Here is a 21669-nt window from a genome sequence, read left to right as displayed (position 1 = left end):
TTTCTCCATTAATTCTGCTTTAACAGCTACCTCCTCATTCCTTTGTGTTTCATCCTTGCCAGAATGTTTCTGAATTCATAGATTGAATGAGATTATCCTCAGGAATAGGCAAAGTAACTCCTTAAAGTGAAGCACTTAAATCAGCTGAAGGAAGCCAAGCAATTCAGTCTTTAACCAGAAGTCAGACAAGGTCATTGTTTTTCCTTGCCTGGAATAGCCCATATAGTGGGAAATTTGAAAATAGTGAAAACTTCTCAAAACCTTCACTATGCACATAATTTGGATTTCAGTACAATACAGCATTATAGTACTTAGTCTGAACTCTATGCTTTTTTTCCAGAACAAACTCCTCACCTAAATAAAAAACTTAATCCACTACACAATTTTTGATAAATCTAAGTTTTCACCTAAGAAGCTTAACACTAAACTTATCAAACCCCGAGCCTACAGTCCAGCTCCAATGATCATTATGAAATGAGGCTTCAAAACCTAAACAGGTCTGAAAAATTGGGGTGTCTATTAACAATCCATCTTGAAAGCATATCAAGCAACACTAGCTATCTTCATAAAAGTGAAATGTCTTCTGGGTCTGGTTGGGTGACAGTTCAACTTTATGGTCTATCCCTGAAATAATTATTTTAAGGGAGTACTTTTTAAAGTGGTATAAGTAAAAATAGAATCACATAAGAGAGGCAAATATGAATCCATAGATTCAAGTTTTAAAACATATTCATGTTTACATGCTCACATTGTTTTGATTTTCATTTGATTGAGTTACACTTGGAGAACCAACACTATAATATGCAGCGTGTTCTGTCTCAATCCGGTGTTATAACAGGTGCTTACCTTTGAGCATTTAAGAGGTTCCATTGAAGTCAATGGAGTTTATTCACATGCTTAATGCTAAGCACACACAAGAATGTTTGCAAGGTAAGTGTCTTAGAAAATCTGCCAAGTAGTAATGGCTTGAAGAGGTATGAAGACTAACGTAGAGTAAAAATTATTCTTACTTGAAATCTACTTATTTTCCACATGTGCAAACAACAGGAACAGCATAAGCAGACTCATATCCCAATTCCATAGATCTTTTGGTAACTGGTGTTTTAGATCAGTTTCAAAATAGCTACATTTCATTTGATTATTCAATGTGTAATCCACAAGAATTTAGTGTATGATGTATCAATAGTGTTTCTAATGCTGACCACCAGCCAGGGACAGTGCACTAAATGTCTAAGATGTGTGTAAAGAATGTCTTACATTGGTGCTTCCCACTTCTGGAATAATAGATTTCCCACAGGTATTTTATTTATAACATCATTTAGATGTATGATTGTAATTATGTATTAATTCTGAGGAGGCTATGCCCTAAGTTTTACTGTTTACTAGTAAGAAATATCTCATTCCATTGTGTGAGGGCTTATGACTAGCTTGTTAATCTCACACAAAATTTCAGGGAGGTAAGAAGCAACCTGGTGAGAGTATGTAAATTACACTCCTGATCATTTAAAGCCTGTGTAAATGCAAATCACACCCTACGTATGAGAGTAGCAGCATTAAAATTACATTTTCATTCATATGTCTGCTTTTATTGGCATGTGTCTTCACACTCAGGCACAGTTAGGTGCTTCGTTTAAATGATGGAGGAACACAGTACTTGTTCTCTGATTGCATCCCATCTTTTCTTTCCAGCGCATGATTGCCAACACTGTCAGGACGGTGAAATTCTGCCGTAGCCAACCTTTCAGTAAGTGTATTACAAGATCTGCACAGTCAGCTACAGTAATTGCAACTAATTCTGTGTGTATCGGAATCCAAAAGCCTGGTTTCTGGTGATTCCTCAGTGTTTGGAGCTTCCAGTGTTTCACAGGGTGAAATATCCTTCAGGAAGCTCTGTAAGACCTTTTCTATCTCTTTTCCAGACATATGAAGGAGCTAAATACCTGTGAGGTCTCTACACAGCTGTCAAATTAGAATTGGTTGAAATTAGCCACTAGGTTCAGAAGTTGTTGAAGTATGGCTGGCAGACAGCATCACACAGATCCATGCAAGATACTTGCTTGCATAAACTGTTTTTGTAGGAAACCAAGCTGGAAATGTGATGTTTATAAATGACATAACTGCGTAAGGTGATGAACTTAAAACCTTTTTGTCAGCATGATTGCTAGAGCTTGAGGCCACGTAAGATGACAGAGCTGTATGATCAAACAGTATTGCTCTGTGGGTCTCATCCCTTCTAGGTGCACTGTCAGTTCCAGTCCCATTGGCATTTCCTCAGCACTTCAGTCACACAGCAGCTTTTCTCTTTCTCAAAGAACTGAATAAATAATATAAACCAAAATATTTTAATAAAAATATTTCCATATGGGTCAAAGTTTAACTCCAAAAGATCAGATAAAGAGAGCTTTTTTTTCCTCCCATCATCAAGATTTTTCTGCCTATATATCTTTTAATTTTAATGTATTAAGGCCTAGTGAGACCTACATTTATTTATAATTGGAAGTGGATTTTCACTATACATGATACAGCAAAATTTGAATTTATAGATGTATTGTATCTAAGTCCTATGCTTCTCAGATGTGTGCATGTGTATCTATAGTAGATGCTTCAGTATCTTTAAGAGAAGTTACCTAACAGATATTTAATTAAAATGCAAGCTGTTCACTGTGGGGTTGAAGATACTCAGATTTTAACTCAGTGATATTTCGTAGTTGTTTCATAAGTGTAATGCATTTAAGTTATGTTAAGTAATGTAAATGCTGAGGCTTAAATGAGGCCTGGTAAACAGGTTAAGCAATGTAAACAGGTTAAGTAATTTAAACAGATAGTAAATGTTGAGGCTTGAATGGGGCAGCCATTCAATGTTACAAATAGTTAATACTGAGCTAAAAATATTTCATTAAAAGAAGCTTAAATCAATTACATAGTTTTGAATCTGGGTGAAAGCTGGTAGTTCAAAAGCAGATAGCAGCTTTAAATCACACTAGTTAGCTGTATAATTTATAGCTGTTGACTGGTAAGGTGATACATAAAACCGTAACCAAGGGCCATCAAATTGAGCAAAGGTAGCCAAGGATAATCTGAAAGAAAAAGGTAATTTGTGAAGGTAGTAACCAGAAAGCCTGTGAGGTATTGATGCGAGGTTTCAAAAAGAGCGATTTCAAAATGTGTTCTTTTTAACTCACCAGGATCTGGTGTATCCTGTGACAGCTTGTGAAGAGTTATGCATTCTGCTCAGGCATTTGTTCGTTTAAGTGTATCAGTCCTACATCATTTCTCTTTCACCAGATCCCGACGCAGCCCTAGCTAATAAGAACCATCAGGATGTTCGGAGCTATGTGCGGCAATTAAATGTGATTGACAACCAGAGAACTTTATCACAGATGTCTCACCGACTAGAACCGCGCCGAGCATAAACATTTGAAGCAATCAGTGATGAGAAATGATCTTTTATCCAGTCAAGGTCACTTGTTAAGAACTTCACTTTCTCTGCTACTGCACTGCCACTACAAAACCAAGCAAAAACACATTCTAAGGTCTTAGGCAACGCACAATGTACCAGCCTGTCAGAGAACTTTGGCTGAGGAAGGATTTGTGCACTCTAGCTGTATGAGTGCCCGTCTTGTGTACTGTTAATTCATCTTAAAGTGTAACAAATGATCTCACATACAGATAAAAAAAGGCAAAAGATAAAATAGAATAGTTAGTGAAAAATGCACAAAAAGCTTCTAACACTTCTAAGGGAGATAATTTAGAATCTGTATTTTGTGATTTATTCTCCAAGTCAGGACCAAAACTGATCATCAGTTTAGCTTAGTCAGCTACTGTTGATCTCAGTAGAAGATGCATGTAAGCATATGATGAAAGAATGTTCCATTCAGAGAAGGCTTACAAATCTGAAATACAACAGATACTAGGAAAAATTTCTAATCTTAATCATATTGCCTACTACTGCAAGAAGCATGACCATTTCAGAAAACTAACAGGACTGGAAATATTTTGAATGATGCATAGATTAATCTGTGTTTACATATTACTTCTTTTTGTAAACCACCAATCAGGTTTTTACAAAATTCCATTACAACAGTAAGGGTGTCAAAATCCATAGCATAAAGGTAGCAAAGGACTGGTTCAAAAAGAGCACAATACACACAAATGGATTTCAAGAGAATAACATCCTGGACATTAAAACTTTTAAATGTCAGCTATAATTAATTGTGGCTGGTTAACACATTTTCTGCTCTTAAGCATTTACAAATACCTTAATTTTCAGCCAATTGTTTTGCACTTTCAATAGACTGTAAATAAGTAAATGTTGATTCATTGTGTTCTAGAATATTTATTGTGCCAAAATAATTGTTTTATTTATTTTATTTAGCATGTTATGGGAGTGCAGCTTTTGTCTTTGTGTGCATTTTACATGTAGGAATCGTGTGATGTATGTTTTCTGTAAATAACACACAGTACCTTATTAAATGTAATTGCTGGAAAGGTTTAGTTGCAGGCCTTATTTGCACTTTCAGCTTCATTCGTACATAAATTCTGATGCTATTAATTGGCTGATACAGAAAACTTTGCTTGTCATTTGCTGGCTCTCAAAACTGCAGTTAGCTGGTATAGATGACCAATGTAAAGCCAGTCAGATCCATCCCAGCCACAGAGGATGGCAGTGTCAGAGTCATAAAATGCTATGATTTTATTAGCTGTTTGTTTAGAGTTTCTAAGGAGGCTCCCTACCCTCCCATATAAAGACAGAAAACATTTAAATTGGAAAAGTTTAAATGAAGAAGGGATGTATTTTAGCTGACTAACTTGTTTTCTTGGTCACTAATGTGAGAACTACAAGTTACCTTATCTTGGACAGGATTTTTACCTCAGGTTGGCTAACTCAAGTTGAAACTTTGTCTAAGAAGGCACTTGAGAAGCCTCTGGCTTCGGTCACCTCAGGGAGGTCTGTCAGATCATGCAGCCATGAGGGAAGAGGTGATCTGGCATGTACCCTTTTCCCTCCCAGACCATTTGTGCTAGCCAGAATATGCCATGGGATGGATGTACTACTGTGGGGCAAACACTGATGGTGGCCAAGCGTGAGCCAAGGAAATGATGTTCACATGCTAAAAGGTTTCCCTATCGCATTCATACTGGCTCTGTTCTGCAAAGCTGGATGTCATAAAACTGATTAAGCCTGAAATTAGAATTTGCAAGTATTCTCTCATAATTAAGTTTCAAAGATGATACAGTCTGCATTTTGCCTCAGACACAGAGTATGCCTTTTTTGGCATGAATCTAGACTGTGTGGAGTCAGTATACACATAAACACTATTTTCTTTTTTAGTTTATACAAATAATCACATCCTTTTAGTCAAAATATAAATTCTGAAAAAGCTGAGAGTCACCAGGGAAATGCTGACACATAGAACCACCATCTGCTCAGTACCTGCATTCTGAAAGGAAAGAATTACACAGTTAAGAAATATCTGCAGCATGATGAAATAATTTATTTTAACTTTGCTAACTAGAAGTTGAAGATGATTCAGAGGAAAAACAGCTAATAACACAGACACAAATTCATGTCTTATTATTTCAAGTGAGAAATATTTCCATTTCTACTGCTCTATGAATATACTTCATATAGCTTTTTCAGATACAGAATCTTCCCACAAGTAAGGTATGCAGTAAAATAAACTACAGGAACACAATTAGTTCAAAAGAGTTTTTTATCTTTAACATCAGTTTGTAACATTTATGAGTTTGTGATTTTATTTGTTCTACATTTATTCCTATTGTTTGGACTTTCATTTATTTCTGTGTTAACTGGTTTATAAAGCTGCCAAGTTTCAGCTTGGCTCTGCACACAGACCAATTCTTCATCCATTTAGTATGTTTCCATCCCCTTGGTTTATTCTTTTATTCCTTAGAATCTGTGTTTTACTTACTTGTTGCCAAACAATCTCTGTGCTATAGATATATCCCAGTGATACAAAGAGATGTTTTATGGCACCTCCATATCAACAAATGAATGCAGTTTACCTTCCCAACTGGTATCTGGCATTTTTTAATTTTCCAATAAAGGGTGCTGTATAAATAACAAGTGTTGCTATCTCTGTTTCTAACTCATTGAAGTAGCTCAGATAGTTGCTATGGTGCTGATCACGGTCTACTTACGTAGAAATTAAATGAATAAAACTACCTTCTGGCTGTGGGATCCGTACTGGGCTTCTGTCACTTCCTGTGTTGACTTTACAACAGGAAGGCAACTGCCCATGTATTGCTCTTGCAGTATGAAGTTGAAGTGCCTGTTGCAATGGTGTGAATGATGAATAGGCACTCAGGAAACACGGAAATGTTGAAACACCCATACTGTCTTCACCCTGTGCTTGCAGCTGCAAGTCACAATTCGATCCTGCTTCAATGGAGAGACACCCCTTAACTGCTGACTCTTGAGGCTGGCTTGTAAGCCTGGGGGATCCCCAAACCTGCACCGCTCATAGTCCATACCACTTTAGTTGTAGCACCTGGTCTGATTCTGGCCCATACCAACTGGCACCATATGAGAGTGTGCAGCCATTATTTGTGGAGAAGCATGCACCAGGAGCCACTGCCAGTGAGAAATGTGGACATGCCTGTCTGGACTGTTTCTAACCCTTCCCCACAGTCCTCCATCAGGTCCCTGGAGGCTTTGCACCTCCATCACACCCACTTGCACGAACAACCTGAATGCTGCAGCACAGCCCCCCTCCTCATTTCAGCACTTTAGGCAGAAAAAATACAAACCTGTTCAAAATAATGATTATGCCTGAGGGTCACAGCTCATCCAGTGCTGATACAGCTGGTTCATGCTACTTGGCCCCACGCCCCAGAGACCTGACTTTTATTTACTGGCAGAGTCATGGCTCTAGTTTTAAGATGTGTGGTGACTGCGAGGCAGTGTTCACAATACACATCCACTGCCAGGGACCAGTAAGGCTGCAGAACCCACAGAGCCAGGGTAGTGATAATATGGGCATTTTGGGAAACGTTCCACATTACAGGGTTCCACTGCTGACATCTTGGATTTGCTCAAGCAGTAGTACAGAGCACAAAAACCTTTACATAGAGTAACAGAGCCTAAAGAAGTACAGGGTACAGCTCGCCCTGTTCCCCTGGCACATTTTGCTCTTGCTGCTCTGTTAGGATTTGCTGGTTTTCTCAATGACCTGGCCCTGTCCTGACCTTTCCTAGACAGAACCAGGGAACAAAAGTTAAATCCCAGGAGGCTGAATCCAACAAAGCAGGATGGTAAAGGCAAGATCCAACATGTTTTTCCCAGACATCTTGTCTAAATCCAGTCAGCCACAAAGACATGGTAATGCCAGGTAAGAGAGTTCCAATGTATTGCAGCACTCTGCAAATGGGGTTGGGGTTTTTCCCCTATGGAAAATGCTGTGCAGGTGCACACCTCTGCAGACCAAGTACAAAACCAGAGAGAACAAAAAAAGAAAAATCCCTCTTTTCACATAGGCACTCGCAAAACAACTTTTTAAGTACAGCAAGTTTAAATACAATTTAGAAATATTACAAAGTTAAATGAAAAGGTTTAGCCTGCAGGGGTACCAAAAGAGATAATGAATTTTGCTTTTAAAAAACACCCAAAACACATTTTAACAAAATGTAATGGCAGAAAATGATAAGCCTAAATTGTTAACATAGCTTCTTAGTAAGGTCAACTGCATAATATACAGTACCTTAACCTCTTGCAGCAATCTTTAAACATCATGCAGCTTAAATAGACTACTTCTGAATTCAGTGGTATTCTGAGAGCTCTGAATGCAAATCGAGAGGTAATAGTAGAAGAAAATTAAAAGATGTGCTATTCTCATTTCTTTTTTTCATACTGATAATAAGGAAAGCAGCATAGTGATATGGCAAAGTGAACCTCTAACTTGAATAGCTTTTCTTTTACTGTTAATCTGAAATGCATTACACCCTGCCTTTTCAAATAATCATAATGTTCTTTACTGTAGCCTGCATTAAAGTTTATCAGGCACAAGCAGCAGCTGTCACCAGAGGTCAAAGTATTAGCAATCAAATAAAATAAAGACCAGATTAAAAAGTTATCATTAAAGTTACAAACCGAGAAACTTTCACATCAGCTTGAGGACAAACAGCCAGTGGAGCTCTGCCTCCAAGGCCATAGCTGTGCTCAGGGAACCCCTGCCCCCATCAGACATCTCCCCACAGCAGTGTCGTGGAGCTGGCCAGCCTCAGTCAAAGTGTCAGCACATCCAGCCTCAGTGGCCAAAAGGTACCCTCACTCCTCCACCTCTCTCAGGAATGGGGACAGCTGCCTGATATCTGCTCTTGCAGAACAGGAACTCTCCTACATGTCTGGTGGCTTAAACCTGACATCCAGCATCTTACTGTGGTGAAAGGCTGTGGTCAGGGTGCCACAGGAGCACCTGGGGTATGCCCTCTGTGTGCTCACCATGCACTGCTTTAGCAAGAACATACATCTCTCATACACTATCTAAGAAAACTACTGGTAAATTCACAAAGGAAAGTAACCCAACTGTGGTCTTGCTGGTTTATGACTCAAGTGATAGGGGGACTACCGTAAAAAGGCAATTTTCATAACTAGAAGGGAAAAAAAGAACATGTACGTATAGCTACAAAAATCACCATCTGCATCTAATGGCTGAAGGACGCTTCCTAAAGGATTCATTTTTAATAGACTTGGCGCTCAAAGGTAATTTCTGAATTAAAAATAAACTCATAAAATTGCATGAAAATGCATAAAGAATACATAATTACTGACGTAAATTAGGATACTTTTCTTGGAAGCTCCATGTAATAGAAATGTGACCTGCAGGGGTACTGGTAAGAGACTGACCTTTATTTCCTGGCCCTAATCCATTTGGGTCAGGAAATAAAGCAAAGTCTTTGTCATATGGCAGGGGTCAGCCAGTCATGTTTAATTTTTTTCCTCTTTTTGCTTTCAAATGCAAATAAAGCACATCAACAATGAAAATAATGATTGTAAATGAATACATCAATTAAAGGAAATTTACATAAAGATATGTAGGATAGAGGTGACAGTAGATACTCCAGCATCCTAACAGACAATAATCCATTTCTTAATCAACTTCTGTCAATAATCATAAGCTCTCTGCTCTCCATGGTTTCCTCATTATAACACCTCCTCTTGTGTTTTTAAATAGTTCTTTCTTCAGATGCTGTCCGAGCCAGCAAGCGAATCCACTAGCTGTATGTGCCGGCGCTTTGTGTTTTTTCACAGGTGTACATTATTTCTGCACAGGAGTACTGCCGGCAGCATTGTGGATGTTCCCAGATAACAGAGCGCCAGCGCTGCCTTGGGTTTTCTTTAGATGTCCTCATTCTCTGTAGGACTGACCCTTGAGGGCTGCGGTACTGGCAGGTTGCTGCCTGGTGGCTGTTTGAAATCTAACGTTTCCTTCCATTTGTAATTCCTGCCCTAATGTTTCTCCTGTTCCAATTGTCTGGCTGTAACTCCTTTGTGATGCTCCTGATCAGTTAGCACTGTTGCCAGAAACTACTTAGAGGTTTGCACAGATTTTTCTTCTCCTTCCTGTCACAACTAGTCATTAATAGTGTGCTAGCATTTGGCAGGGGCTGATCACCTTTTTTTTTTGGAAATGCAGGCAAAGGGACTGAGATGATGCAACCAAACAGATTTATCTGCAATAAGGGCTTCTCTGAGGCAGCCTGATACTATGGACATTTCCTTGGTTTACTTTGCCTCTAAATCCAAAGAGAAAAAGATGTGATTTTCAATAGGCAGATTCATTTCTAATTAATGTACTCTGAATTAAACAAGTAGCAAAAAATGTAAGCTACAAACACTACAGTACATTATTAAAATGAGTCAATTTGTATTCAATACCCTGTCAAGAGTGGCCAAAGTTTTCGTGAATCCAGTGTCTGCCTTTATTTTCCAAGAAGGTAAATATACTAAATAGATAATTAATTAGTTTTTAAAAAGAAAATAGCACAAAATGCTTTAAATCAGCTATTGAGTGTTCTGCATTGTCATCTTCCCTTGGTGGTCCTTAGAGGTGGAATTGTGCCTGCTTTTCCCCAGACTCTCTACAACTGAGGAACCTATTGGAAAAAAAAATTATGAGGGTAATGAAGGAATCGTTGCTTCAGTGGAGCTCAAAGTAGTGTGGCAACACTACTTCAAGTAATAGTAGCAACAATAAATTCAGTACAGCTTTAAAACAAAGAAAAAAAGAGTTAAGTCATATTACATTTTAGAGAAAAATGTACAAAAATTAGAAAAACAATTAAAGCCTATTGGACCACAGAATTTAATATAAGAAAAAGTATAATATATAAGTATGTATAATTAAAAGTATGTAATGAAATAGTAACTGAGCAAAACTAGTGAGTAGATTGCAGCTGAGTATAATTATCAGCTAAAATTTTTATGCCAGTAAAAGATAAGAAAACCATTCCTGTAAAACAATCAAGAAATGTATTTCTTGTTAATATTTTGCTGTTTCACTGCTAACTTGTTGTTGATTGTATTGACATTTTTTGAGGAATTATATGTGCTTTTATAGTGCACACATGCCTGATCAAAAGACACATAGCATGCAAGCAGTAGCCTGCCAGTTCAGAAAACCATTATGCATAAAGCAGGTATTTGATCCACATTTAAAACACCAGTTCCATACTAGCCTTCTCTGCCAGAAAAATGCCTGTATTCTATCATTCAAGCTTGTACGTAATATTTCACTGCCTAATAATTTTATAATTAATTGTTTGTTGGAATATATTTATAATTTTATACTAAATATACAATATAGACACTTTCACAAATTCCTTTTCTCCCTCATACCAAAAAAACCCACACCAAAACCAAACCAAACCACTAAAAACAAAACAAAAGAAAACAAAACAACAACATAAAAAAAACCACACATGAAAAAAACAGATGAGAAAACAACAGCAGAAAAAAAAATACCAGTTGTGTGGGTCTAAGATTTGTATGATGGTTAGTTTGGGCTCTGTCTTTTTTTCATTCCCCATGAAAGTCAAGAATCAGGCATTACCCATGGCACACCAAAGACCAGGCTGCTGAAGCAAGCTGGTATCACACCCCTGACTGCATGGGCAGAGGGGCTGCGTGTAGCAGCAAGCTCGTCTTCGTGGGTGCATGCTTCACGTGTCATTTACAGGAGGAAAGCCAGAATTGCTTCTGAGACGAATCTGAAGGCAATTCCTTAGATTTTCCACTTGCCATTTCTCAGAAAGACTGAATGCCTCTTATCCTAGCTAACAGTATCATGCAAGTTCTCTCTTAGTCATGAAACCAAAGTTGCTATTTGTTTTGGGGTGTAACTGCAGAGGTATGTGACTGCAGTGTATCTGAATATGCCAGCATGAATTTGAGTCTGGGCAGCACAAGCAAAAACAATGATACAGAGAGACTTCTTTTCCAGGTCACAAACCTGATGGTACAAATGCGTAAAATTAATGTTTACCATATTGTTACTGCTACTATTGCTCAAACTAGTTAGTTTAACACTAGTGTATGCTAGGGCTACACATTCTACAGCAATGCGTGCAACTTTCTGTCCTAGCATATCCCAGGGATGACTATACTTTCTGGTCAATTTTTTTACTCTAGGAACAGAGGCAAGCCCAATTAGCCAAAGAAACAGAAGTGCTTCAAGAAGCCCTCAGTACTAAGCCTGAGCTGAATTCTGAGCCAGTCCTGAAGGAGAAGTGAAAAACACAGAGCAGGTGTCCACCTCCAAATTATCCGTGTCTAGAGTTTCATGTACAGTTTAAGCTGGCATAAACCTTCACTGCTGCTAAAAAAGCACTTACACGTTCTGTCCTTCTTCAGCTGCTCCTATCAGACCCTGTTCCTCTCCTGCCTTTGGGCCGGTGTGACTCATAGTGCAACTGCCTGGTGACCTGCATTCAGATGTTAAGGAAAACTGATTGTTTTCCCCTGCAGTATCTTTAACACCAGGACTCAGTTCACTGCGAAGCCGTGTAAAAACTCTGCCTGCAGAAGGGGAGGGGAGCAGCACAGCGGCAGGAACGGGGCTTGCTGGGCAGGGGTAGGGTGTGACTGCTGCTTTTGGCAGGCAGGATGATTTAAACCACCTGGATGTACACATGAAACTGTATTTTCCATGTTGAAACATGGTGAGACATCATTGCACACCCAGCACAGCAATGGTATGTAAAGAGACAATTCATGTGATTCTTTTCAACTCTAAAACTGAGTTAAAAGTTGCTAGAGCTGCCTTTATCTTTTGCCAATTGTTGTGGAGTTACAATAACCTTTGTAAGCTTTTCTTTTTCTGCCTGTTTCAAATAAATTGAAGAAGCCTGAGATTAGGGTTGAGCTCTCTAGAGCTAACTTTGAAGAGTTTTGCAGTTTGAATTTGCTGCCTCAAAAAAAATGGGGAAAAACCATACTGCCATGTGTTGGCTGACTGTTTTATATGGTATATGACCACCGAAGGAACTCCAATTATGCTGGTTTCCAATCTTTTCTAGCTAATTTTTTAGATTTCATAATCAAAAAGAACTTGAAAGGATCCAAAGACTCACTAGTCAGAGGGCAGAAAGAATATAAGCCCCAAAAGTCCACATTTAAAACCTTGTTGTAATAAATCCAGTTTCATGATAATGTACTACTTGGGGCTGGATCGTCCTCGTTAAGGTTCCTTCGCTTTTGCTCTCTGGTCCTCTAACAGAGCAAATGCAATGGTGTGTTTTAAACACTGGCATGTTAACACAGTGCCTGATGCAGACACTGCACTCTTAGAGTAGGAAATATTAGCCATCCCCTCCTTTCTCATGCACAACTGGAATAGTTTATTTTTGTTTGCAGCCGGGGCCTGAAATACGACATGTTAAATCCCAACTCTGCACATATGAAGCCCTTGATGAAATGCCTAGACCAAGTGCCCCAGGCAAGAGACTTCTGAATCCAAGTGTTCTACTCTCTGAAGCAAATGCCTATGAATCAAGTGATTTAACATTTAAATAGATTTTAAGATAATTTGACTAATTGGCAATTGACTCAGTCAGGAAGGATAAACACGTCAGTCATGGCATTTAAGACACTGAGTATGTGGCACCTCTTCTCCTCCAGAGCATGAGTTTCATGTGATGCGCATATGTTATTTGGCTTTCTTTTAAAACATGGCACCTTCGATGAACTTTGTGTAAAGATTTCTCCAGACTCACCAGCAGATCACTTCATAATAAAGCACAAGCGGTCTCAGATTAGACAGAAAGTGCCCAAAAGTGATGCATCCAGCCAGAGTACATCCCTTCACTCCTTGCCTCGGCAATGCTGAGCCTGCCTGGTGGGTGGAAGTGGGTCACCAGTGTCTACTTTTTGACTTTCTCAGCATCTTCATGTTGCACTGACTGCTTACGTTCTTCATGAAGTTTACCCCGATTAGTTATTATGGCTCAGTGAAACAATGTCTTATGACCAGCAATGTACACTTGGGCCCCACTGCTTTAATAGTTTTTTTTAAAATTCCTTGTGCCAATATAACACACTTTGGGGAAAGGCCTCTGATGTTTGTAAAATAATTGTATTTGATTCATCAGTAATGTGTTTTTCCATGATTCACTTTGATACCATACATCTTTGTGATGTACAATTAGTGTGCGTGATTCAGTGTGATGCCACACACCTCTACGTGGTTCATTGTGCCACGCAGCTGATTTATGTATGGCAGGTGTACACATACAAGTAACAAGAGTTGAATATGAGAGATAACAAGGAGGGGAGCCTCAAATGAATGCAAAACCACAGCATATGGACACCAGTAGATGAGCTGGGGAGTGCACTGTAAAGTGGTGACGAGGATTGAATCTTGCATGATACCCGTACAAAAACATGTGCTGTCACAGCCATGTGATGTGTTTGCCTCAGCAGAAAAATTGTTTGCCCCTGAGTCTTTTGAGTCACTTCCTTTAACAGCTTATTTTCCTTTAACAGCTTATTTTCAACTTGCAAAAAGTTTTCTGCAACAGCACAGTACCCTGATGTCATTAAAGTGTTTGGATAAGGAAGGGCCCGTGTGGCTTCAAAGAGTGAAGGTGGGCTGTCTGTGTTTTATCCATGACCTGGGGTGAGGATCCTGAAGGCAGCCAAGGCACAGGAATGGGATGGGGGGTTGCATTTGCCAGTCACATTCTCTTCTTCCACATTCCTGTGGAAGGAAGACTAGTAGTAGCGTCTCACTCTTCTCCCTTCCTAGTCCCGGGGACCTCCAGAGTCTCACACCCACCCACACCCACAGCAGTTAGGCAATCCCAGGAGACACCCAGCACTTAGAAGATGCTGCTGCTTGTGGCAACACTTCTGGTGGCACAGGAACAGTAAAACATATTTAAGATTACCATCATCTCGTCGGTTTGGTAGGAATTCTAGATTAATTTAGCTATATTGCCTGTCACTGAAGTAGCAACCCTAGGAAGAAGAAACTTGTCCTTCCAAAGCTGCATACACGGCAATGTACCACCGTGCCAAGACACCCCTCCATTTGCAACTCCAGGGCCATGCATGTGAACCGAAAGCACCCAAGCTGACAGGCCCTGCTCAGTCCAGAAGGCTCTTCCTAATTTGGCACGCCTAACCGACAAGCACTCTGCCTCAGTAGAAGGCCATCTTCACTGGTCGCTCATGGCTTCAGGCCAGCCCCACCGAGGCGGCTGAGGCTGCGGGCAAGGGGTGCGCAGGCCGCGAGGGGCCGGGTGCGCAACTCCTCACAGAGCCGGGACGAGGGCGGGGGGCACGCGACCCCCCTCACTGGCTGCCTCGCGCACCCCCGGCCTGGGCGGCGGCGCTGCCGCCGAGCCCCACGTCCCACCGCCCCATAGGGCGACAGCCCAGACGCGGCACCTCGCCCCCTACAGGAGGGGCGGTCCCGCTGCCCGCTCCCTTGCGGCGGCGGCGGCCTCGCCTCCCCCGCGGGGCTCGGCGCAGAGCGCGGGGTGGCGTCGCGGTGAGGCGGCGCGGGGGCGGCGGCTCCGGCTCTCGGGCACCAACCGGAAGCGCAGGGGACGGAGCGGGAGACGCGGTCGCGCCGGTTCCAGCCTCCCTCGGCGGCTCCGGGATCGGTGCCTCTCTGGTCCCGCCAGCCCGGAGTCCCTCGGGGAAGGTGAGGAGGGCGAGGTGCTCCCCGCCACGCCTGGGGCGGGGGTCAGCGTCGCGGTCATTGGGAGTTTCGCTGGGCGGAGGGAGGTGGCGGGCAGCCGGCGGGGCGCAGCGCGTCCGAAGAGCGAGGCCGGGCAGTGGGTGTCCCCGACAGGTTTGACGTTTCTTACCCGCTGAAGCAACTTTGAAGCTAGTGGAGGGGAGGCGCTCGGGCCGTCTCGGCGCACGGCCTGACCTTGCGTCGCCCCGGGGACAGCCGCCGGCAGGTCCCGGGGCACCGGACAACCAACCTTCCAACCCCCCAGGAGACAGTGACGCCCACGCGCGTCCGCGCAGTGGGTTGGGGATCCCGCGGGTGCCGCCGGCAGAGGGGCCGTGGCTCGCAGGGCAGGGCACGGGGTATTCGCGAAGGGGCACCCAGGAAAGCGAGGAGTGGTGGCTGTGCGGGACGGCCCCACGCAGTAACGGTGCCATCAGCTGTAGTCTTGCGTGGGGGTCGGCTGTGGAACGTGGGTAGCCGGCGTCCACTATGCTCTCCCACCCCTCTGCTCCTCAGACGGTGCTCACTTTGCGTGCACCTGCTAAGTTTTTCTGTGGGTTTTGAGCATAAAATTACTCAGGTTGGAATTTGAGGTGTTGCTTTCCTTCCCCTCTATTTTCTTCTTTCCCTCCTCATTTTTTAAGTGAACTGTCATTCTTTTTATACTATGTTTCTATGCTTGCTCAAGTTAGTTCCTTTCTACCAGTATGCTCTTTTTTTTTTTTTCCTAGCACATGTGTGTGAGCCATCCATTAGCCCTCTAGGCATTATGCTTTGCTGTGATTTTTAGTAGCAGAGCATTCAGGAAAGCCATGGATCATTACTTTTTCTAAATTCCAGAAGCAGAAATAATTTGAAAGCACTAGATGAACTGGGTCACTGCCTGAAAACATCATAGCTTTCTGCTAGAGGCACGTGGTTGGATGTTTTCAGGACTTTGGCCCTGAAATTTTAAGCCCTCAGAAGCCTACTTGTTTTATCTATCAAGAATGTGCTTTGCATACTGGTGGTATTGTGTGAATAATGGTAACCCAGGAGAACCTGACTTACGGAGAAGACAGAAACCAAGACCTAGATCTTGCCGTCATTTGTGTGCAAGGATCGAGTGGCTCTTGGAGCCAGGGTGCAGATTTAGCTGCCTCTGCTTTTTTTCAGGTTGTTGCATGCGTACTCTTGGCAGACACCACTGACAAGGTGTAATGTAAGCAAAACAAGAAGTTTAGAGTTTCTCTAGGATAAAATGCTTTCTATTTAAAGTGAAGCCTTTAAACCCTTCAGTCTCTTCCATTATCACAGCCTGTGTCGAAAATCGTTCTTTTCCTGAAGTACGCAAACTATATTTAGGCTGAGTTGAGCTCTTTTTCTGTAGCACTGATGGTTATATAAATTAAAATAAAATTAGAAATTATATTAATGGAATTTATACAGAATTCTTACGTTCTGACAAAGCACAGGCGCAAATGTTGCTTCTGTAGCTAAGGTAGGCAGAGCCATGCCTCCGATCACACCCTCTGCAGGGCTGTTGCTCAATCTGATTAAGGAAGTTCAAGAATTGTAGGAGTTGTTTGCTTTATATTTTAACTTACTGGGAGATTAGAAGATTAGGATATATTTAATTTGGAATTGTGCTTGTAGTTTGTTTGCATCTTATCCATTAGGAGTTAATGATAGGATTAAAACTTCTTTCTGCAGTGTCTCTTGTAGCTTGGGATCCCTGTAATTCCTCTTCAGTTTTCTGTTTATACAAGGCAGTAGTTAGCCATTCTTTGGTGGCTGAGGTTTGGGGTTTTTTTGGATGGGTTTTTGTTTGGTTGGTTTGGGGTGTTTTTTCTTTATTCTTTTTTTTGTTTGTTTTGTTATTGCTTTGTTTTGTTTTAAAGGCTAAATAAATATGAAAAAATTCAGGTTAAAATGCTCAAGAACTGTAGGCCATGTTGAATACAAAGGATGATTTGGGTCTAAAAATGGATGGTCAAAGATCCTGAAAGCAAATGGGCTGTTTTGCCAAATAAGGAAACTTGGCATATTCTGCTGTGTATTTTAAGATAGCACAACTGTAGTGTGCTACTACTTTATTGGCAATATGTTGGCAGAATGCCTTCCTGAAAGAAGCACTGAATCCTGCTTTGTGGAACTGCATGGTGTAGTGAGGGCAGCAAGATGTATGATTGTTTTTGATAAATTACAAAGGGTTTTCCTGAAGTAATCAAATATTGAAGCAGCGTTAGGTGCATGTGCAAGATGAGGGATGCAATTTTCTGCAGCCATGCACTAAACAAAATATGAGTTGCAGTTACTGTGCAATTTATACTAAATTCTTTCCTGTCTCTTGTGAGTCCCTCAGTGGAAGCTCCCCATGCTCCAGGAGCAGTAGCTGAATGACAAATAATAGGGTCTTCTGCCTTGTACATGGAATAAAGCAGAGTTGAGCATGGCAGCATTTCCCCTACAGCACAGGCTGGTTTTGGGGAGCTGGGAGATACAAGCAAACATGTTGAGTTCTTCCAGTGTTGCTATGCTAGGATGCAGGGCCAGGCAGGCTGCAGCAGTGGGAATCTGCAACATGTCTGTCTGGGTACTTGGGGCAATCTGGGAGGAGCAGCAGGTGTGGGACCTCAGCAGGGTCCTAGGAAAGGACTGTCATGCAGATTACTCCCCTGAAGTGCTGTGTAATCAGAACAGGCCAGGATGGCTGATGGCTTCCTACATGGAGCAGTCATTACTGTACTGAACCAAGCTTGTTATAACTTTAACAGATTGCTGCAAATTGACTCTGCATAATACAGTTCTGACATGTAAAATAATATTAAATAGTGATAAATAATAAGGTGTTAAATACTGCCAAATGCAGCACACGTCCGGAAATTTTTTTGTGTGAAATGAACAATTTCTAACAACATGCTCAAATAAGTTACTATGAGGGGAAAAAAAAATGACACAGGAAAAGATGAAGTATTTGTTGCAAGATGACAAGCTCACATTAACTATTAGAACTAAAACACAAAAAGGAGAAAGTTCTTTTTTTTTTCCTTAGAAAAATCCCATAAGAATAATTGAACTAACTGACAATCAAACTATTTCTCGAAATACCTGTCATTCACTCTTTCTGAACTGTCACATTTTGTCAACAAGCACCAAAGGCAGTCAGTGTGGCGCTCCCCACTGCTGTGTGACGACAGTGATTAAATACTCGACACTGTGCTCGTGGAGGACGCTACAAACACCAGCCCTTCCGTATGGTGTCTGCCTGCCTGCCTGCCTGCCTGCCTGTCTGTGCGGGGACTGCCATAACACTCCCAGCCGAATGCCTGGAGACTGTCACAGGGGACTTGTTCTTCTGACTGCGGAAGCATGAGGTGTTAAAAAGTGGTGCTGCAATGACACACTTGTCTTGGATCTAAGTGTAAGACTATGAAGTTTAATGAAATACTGGATTTTTTTTTTTTCCTTAACTAATGGTATAATCTCAGATTGTTAAATATCTTCTAAAACAGGATGACAAGTTAATAACTGTGTGTGGATTTATCACATGCAATTGTTACGCTAAACAGTTGTTTCCTCAAACATAACAAAGAAATCGATCTCTCTAATTGAGGATTAACTACCTTGCTTTTGAAAACATGGAGTAGTATTTAAACAGGTCTGTTCTTTCATCTAGAAAAAGAAAAACTGTATACCTAACTTGAGCTGTCATTTAAATTACAGATCTTTAGCTAAAGAGTGTCCAATGTAAATCTCTACTTTCCCTGAAAAAAAAATCATCTGGAAGAACCTGATAAAAAACAATAGAGCATTATTTAAATGATGTTCCTTCAGTGTATGCTGGGGCCCATAGCCTCTGCAGCTGATAGACTCCTGTGGATAAAACTGAAATCAGAAAAGTGTTAAAAGAATGAACAGTAGCTTCTTCAATTGCATAGATGTTTAGGTAAAGTTTTAAGCAGCAAGGAGAACCCTTCAGAAAAGTACTCATTGTAGCATTTTGAGGTCTGTTTTCTGTAAAATCTTGGAATCAACATCTTGTTCTACGTTAGCATAACTTTCAGTAGTAGAATAATTTACTTGTTTATAGGATTGATTTGGTTCTTCTGGGTGAACAATAGTTTAAAATAGTTTGACAGCTCTTCAGAACTATTGAATTCGTATAGTGAAAGCCAGAAATACTTGGTTTTTGTGATGTGTTTTTCTTTTTGCTTGGTTTTCTGTTCCTTTTGCTATCCCAAACAGAACCATCTGTTATCAGCTGTTCACACTTTCCTGTTAAATATATGGTCCAGTCAGTGCATATGCTTTTTCCTATAAAATAACATTACTGTTCTGAATAATTCTGTTGTCAGTAAGGAGATTATGCACTGGAGTTTGTATGTCCATAATTTGTGCAGGGATCTGCCCTTGAATTGTGAGGTCTCTGGGATAGGAAGCTGACTTTTTTTTTTTCTGCCTGTAAAGTGTGACATATGCTTGAGATACATGTACACAGTATTAACTTGGAGTAACTGCTGGAGTAAATAAGCAAATGAATTTTTGTTTCTGAAGACTTGCTAATTAGGCAGCACTGGCAAAGACTTAAAAGGTAGAACTGACTTTGCTACCCTCCTGATTTGCAGGAGGGACCAATTTCCTTTCCCTTGAGCTTTCTTTAGTGAAAATGTGTGCAGGGCTATGCAAAAGAGGACTCCAGGATGGCAGGAAATATAATGTCGATAGCAACAAAGTTAAAACAAGAATAGAAGGTCAGCAGAAGAGTTTAGGCACTTTTACTGGGGAAGGAAGCTGGCAGGGTACTGGAAGAATGGACTTTATTTCATGTCCCACAGGTAACCCCTGCTCCTGATTTGCATAGCTGTGTAAAGAGCATTTGTGTTCTCTCACCGAGAACTTTGCAGTCTGGCTGTCAACAAAAGGCGTGCTTGAAGCCTGCTTCTTCCTAAATGTGATGCCTTCTGCAAACATAGTAAAGTTGTCGCGGTCTGGTTGGTGCTCATCTTCACCTTTATGGGTAATGAAGAGATGTAGACTGAAGCAGGCAGTTTCAGAAAAGGCTCTGAGTTGTCTTATACTCTGTGTAGAAAAACATCTCTCATTTGGAGAACAGCTACAACCAAATAGTGCCAGAAGATTCTGGTTAAATGATATTTCAAATTTTTAATGAGACTAGTTGCACAATCAGGAAAGCTGGGAGGGAAATTGTATCTTTATTTGTTATGGAAGGGACTGGGATGCAGGGGTTTTGGCAGTTGGCAGTGCTAGTGCATTACAGGTGCCTTTCCCAGCCCTGAACAATACATAATATGTGGATTCCATCTCAAAAATCTGTATGGATTAGAGGTTTCCAGAAGTAACAGTATGTTTTGGTACTATAGTTAGACCTGTGTAACTGGAGGTGTAATTTTCACCAGCAATCCAAAATCTCTGTCTTTCTTTTTGGCTTGTTTTATTCAAAGCCATCTCTTTCATTTTATGCTAATAAGTTTACTTTCATTAATTGCAAGTGTACTAACTTTTGGTGGCAATTAAGCTACTTTGTCTAAACTAGCACATCTGAATTGATCCCACAGCAGGCTTTCAGATGGTTCTGTAGGGTGCTGTGTTCTGCAGTCCCACCAAGGACCTGAAGGCTTCCTGATTTTACACAAATAAAAAAAAAAAAAAAAAAAAGAAAGCAAAATTAGTCATTGTTCATGCATTTAGGTGATAACGTTTCTTGAAATTTGCTACGGGCAGAAGCTTTATTGCTGTGAAATTGCCGGGAAGGACGTTCTGTTCCCCTGGCAGCAGAACTGGGATCATCTTTTGAAACTGCAGACACCAACCTTGGCACTGGCTGCAGAATTTCACATATTGTAGCCCAGATGAATTACCGTGTACTTGTGCTTTGTTACAACATGCGAACAGAACTGAGTCACTCAGGAAGAGACTTTTACCATGTCCAGGTTTTTCCACATCCTTGTACAAAGCACTCCTACCTCGCCCCAAATGCCGGCAGCGTGCTTGGTGTGTGCTGAGGCGCCATGGCCCGCCTGCCGGAAGGCTGCCTGCCTGGCCGTGGTGGCCACCACAGCAGGAGAGCCAGCATGCCTGGAATGCCTGAGCTCCTAGGCAAGCTTGGAGCAGACAGTGTTCTTCTCATCCGTCGGTGCACTTCACACGCATTGGCGAAGGCAGTGACGTTGCCTGCCTTTCATAGAGCCACTTCCAAGGTGTTCAGGAAACGTCAGTATTGCTCTGAGGAATGTCTGTGGTCATTTTTGTCTCCCAGTTGCTCCTAATAGCTCGTGCAAATTATGCAAACATTTGCACAGCATGTTGGAGTGTGAGTTCCCAGGCTCTTGTCCTCCTGTGCCCCACAGATTTGCTGTAGCGTGTTTATTGCAACTGGGTCTTGTTTTGGCATGTCTGAGCACGGGTAAGAAACACCATAAACCCACAGAGCACATATATTAATAAAAGCTTTTCTCTTCACAGG

At 41.3% G+C, this 21669-nt stretch overlaps 1 protein-coding gene across 1 annotated transcript in view; it reads left to right on the top strand.

Annotated features, from left to right (window-relative positions):
* RAPGEF4 (Rap guanine nucleotide exchange factor 4) overlaps nt 1–3413 on the top strand; it is a 144817-nt gene extending 141404 nt beyond the window's left edge. The window contains exons 30-31 of the mRNA XM_054381362.1: nt 1690–1744; nt 3286–3413. Coding sequence (XP_054237337.1) covers nt 1690–1744; nt 3286–3413 — 183 coding nt within the window. The remainder of the gene's footprint in view (nt 1–1689; nt 1745–3285) is intronic.
* The last annotated feature ends 18256 nt before the right edge of the window (nt 3414–21669 follow it).

Source organism: Indicator indicator, chromosome 5 (assembly GCF_027791375.1).
Source record: "Indicator indicator isolate 239-I01 chromosome 5, UM_Iind_1.1, whole genome shotgun sequence".
Lineage (NCBI taxonomy): Eukaryota > Metazoa > Chordata > Aves > Piciformes > Indicatoridae > Indicator > Indicator indicator.
The sequence above is the reverse complement of the archived record's forward strand: the minus strand, read 5'-3'. Positions and strand labels throughout refer to the sequence as shown.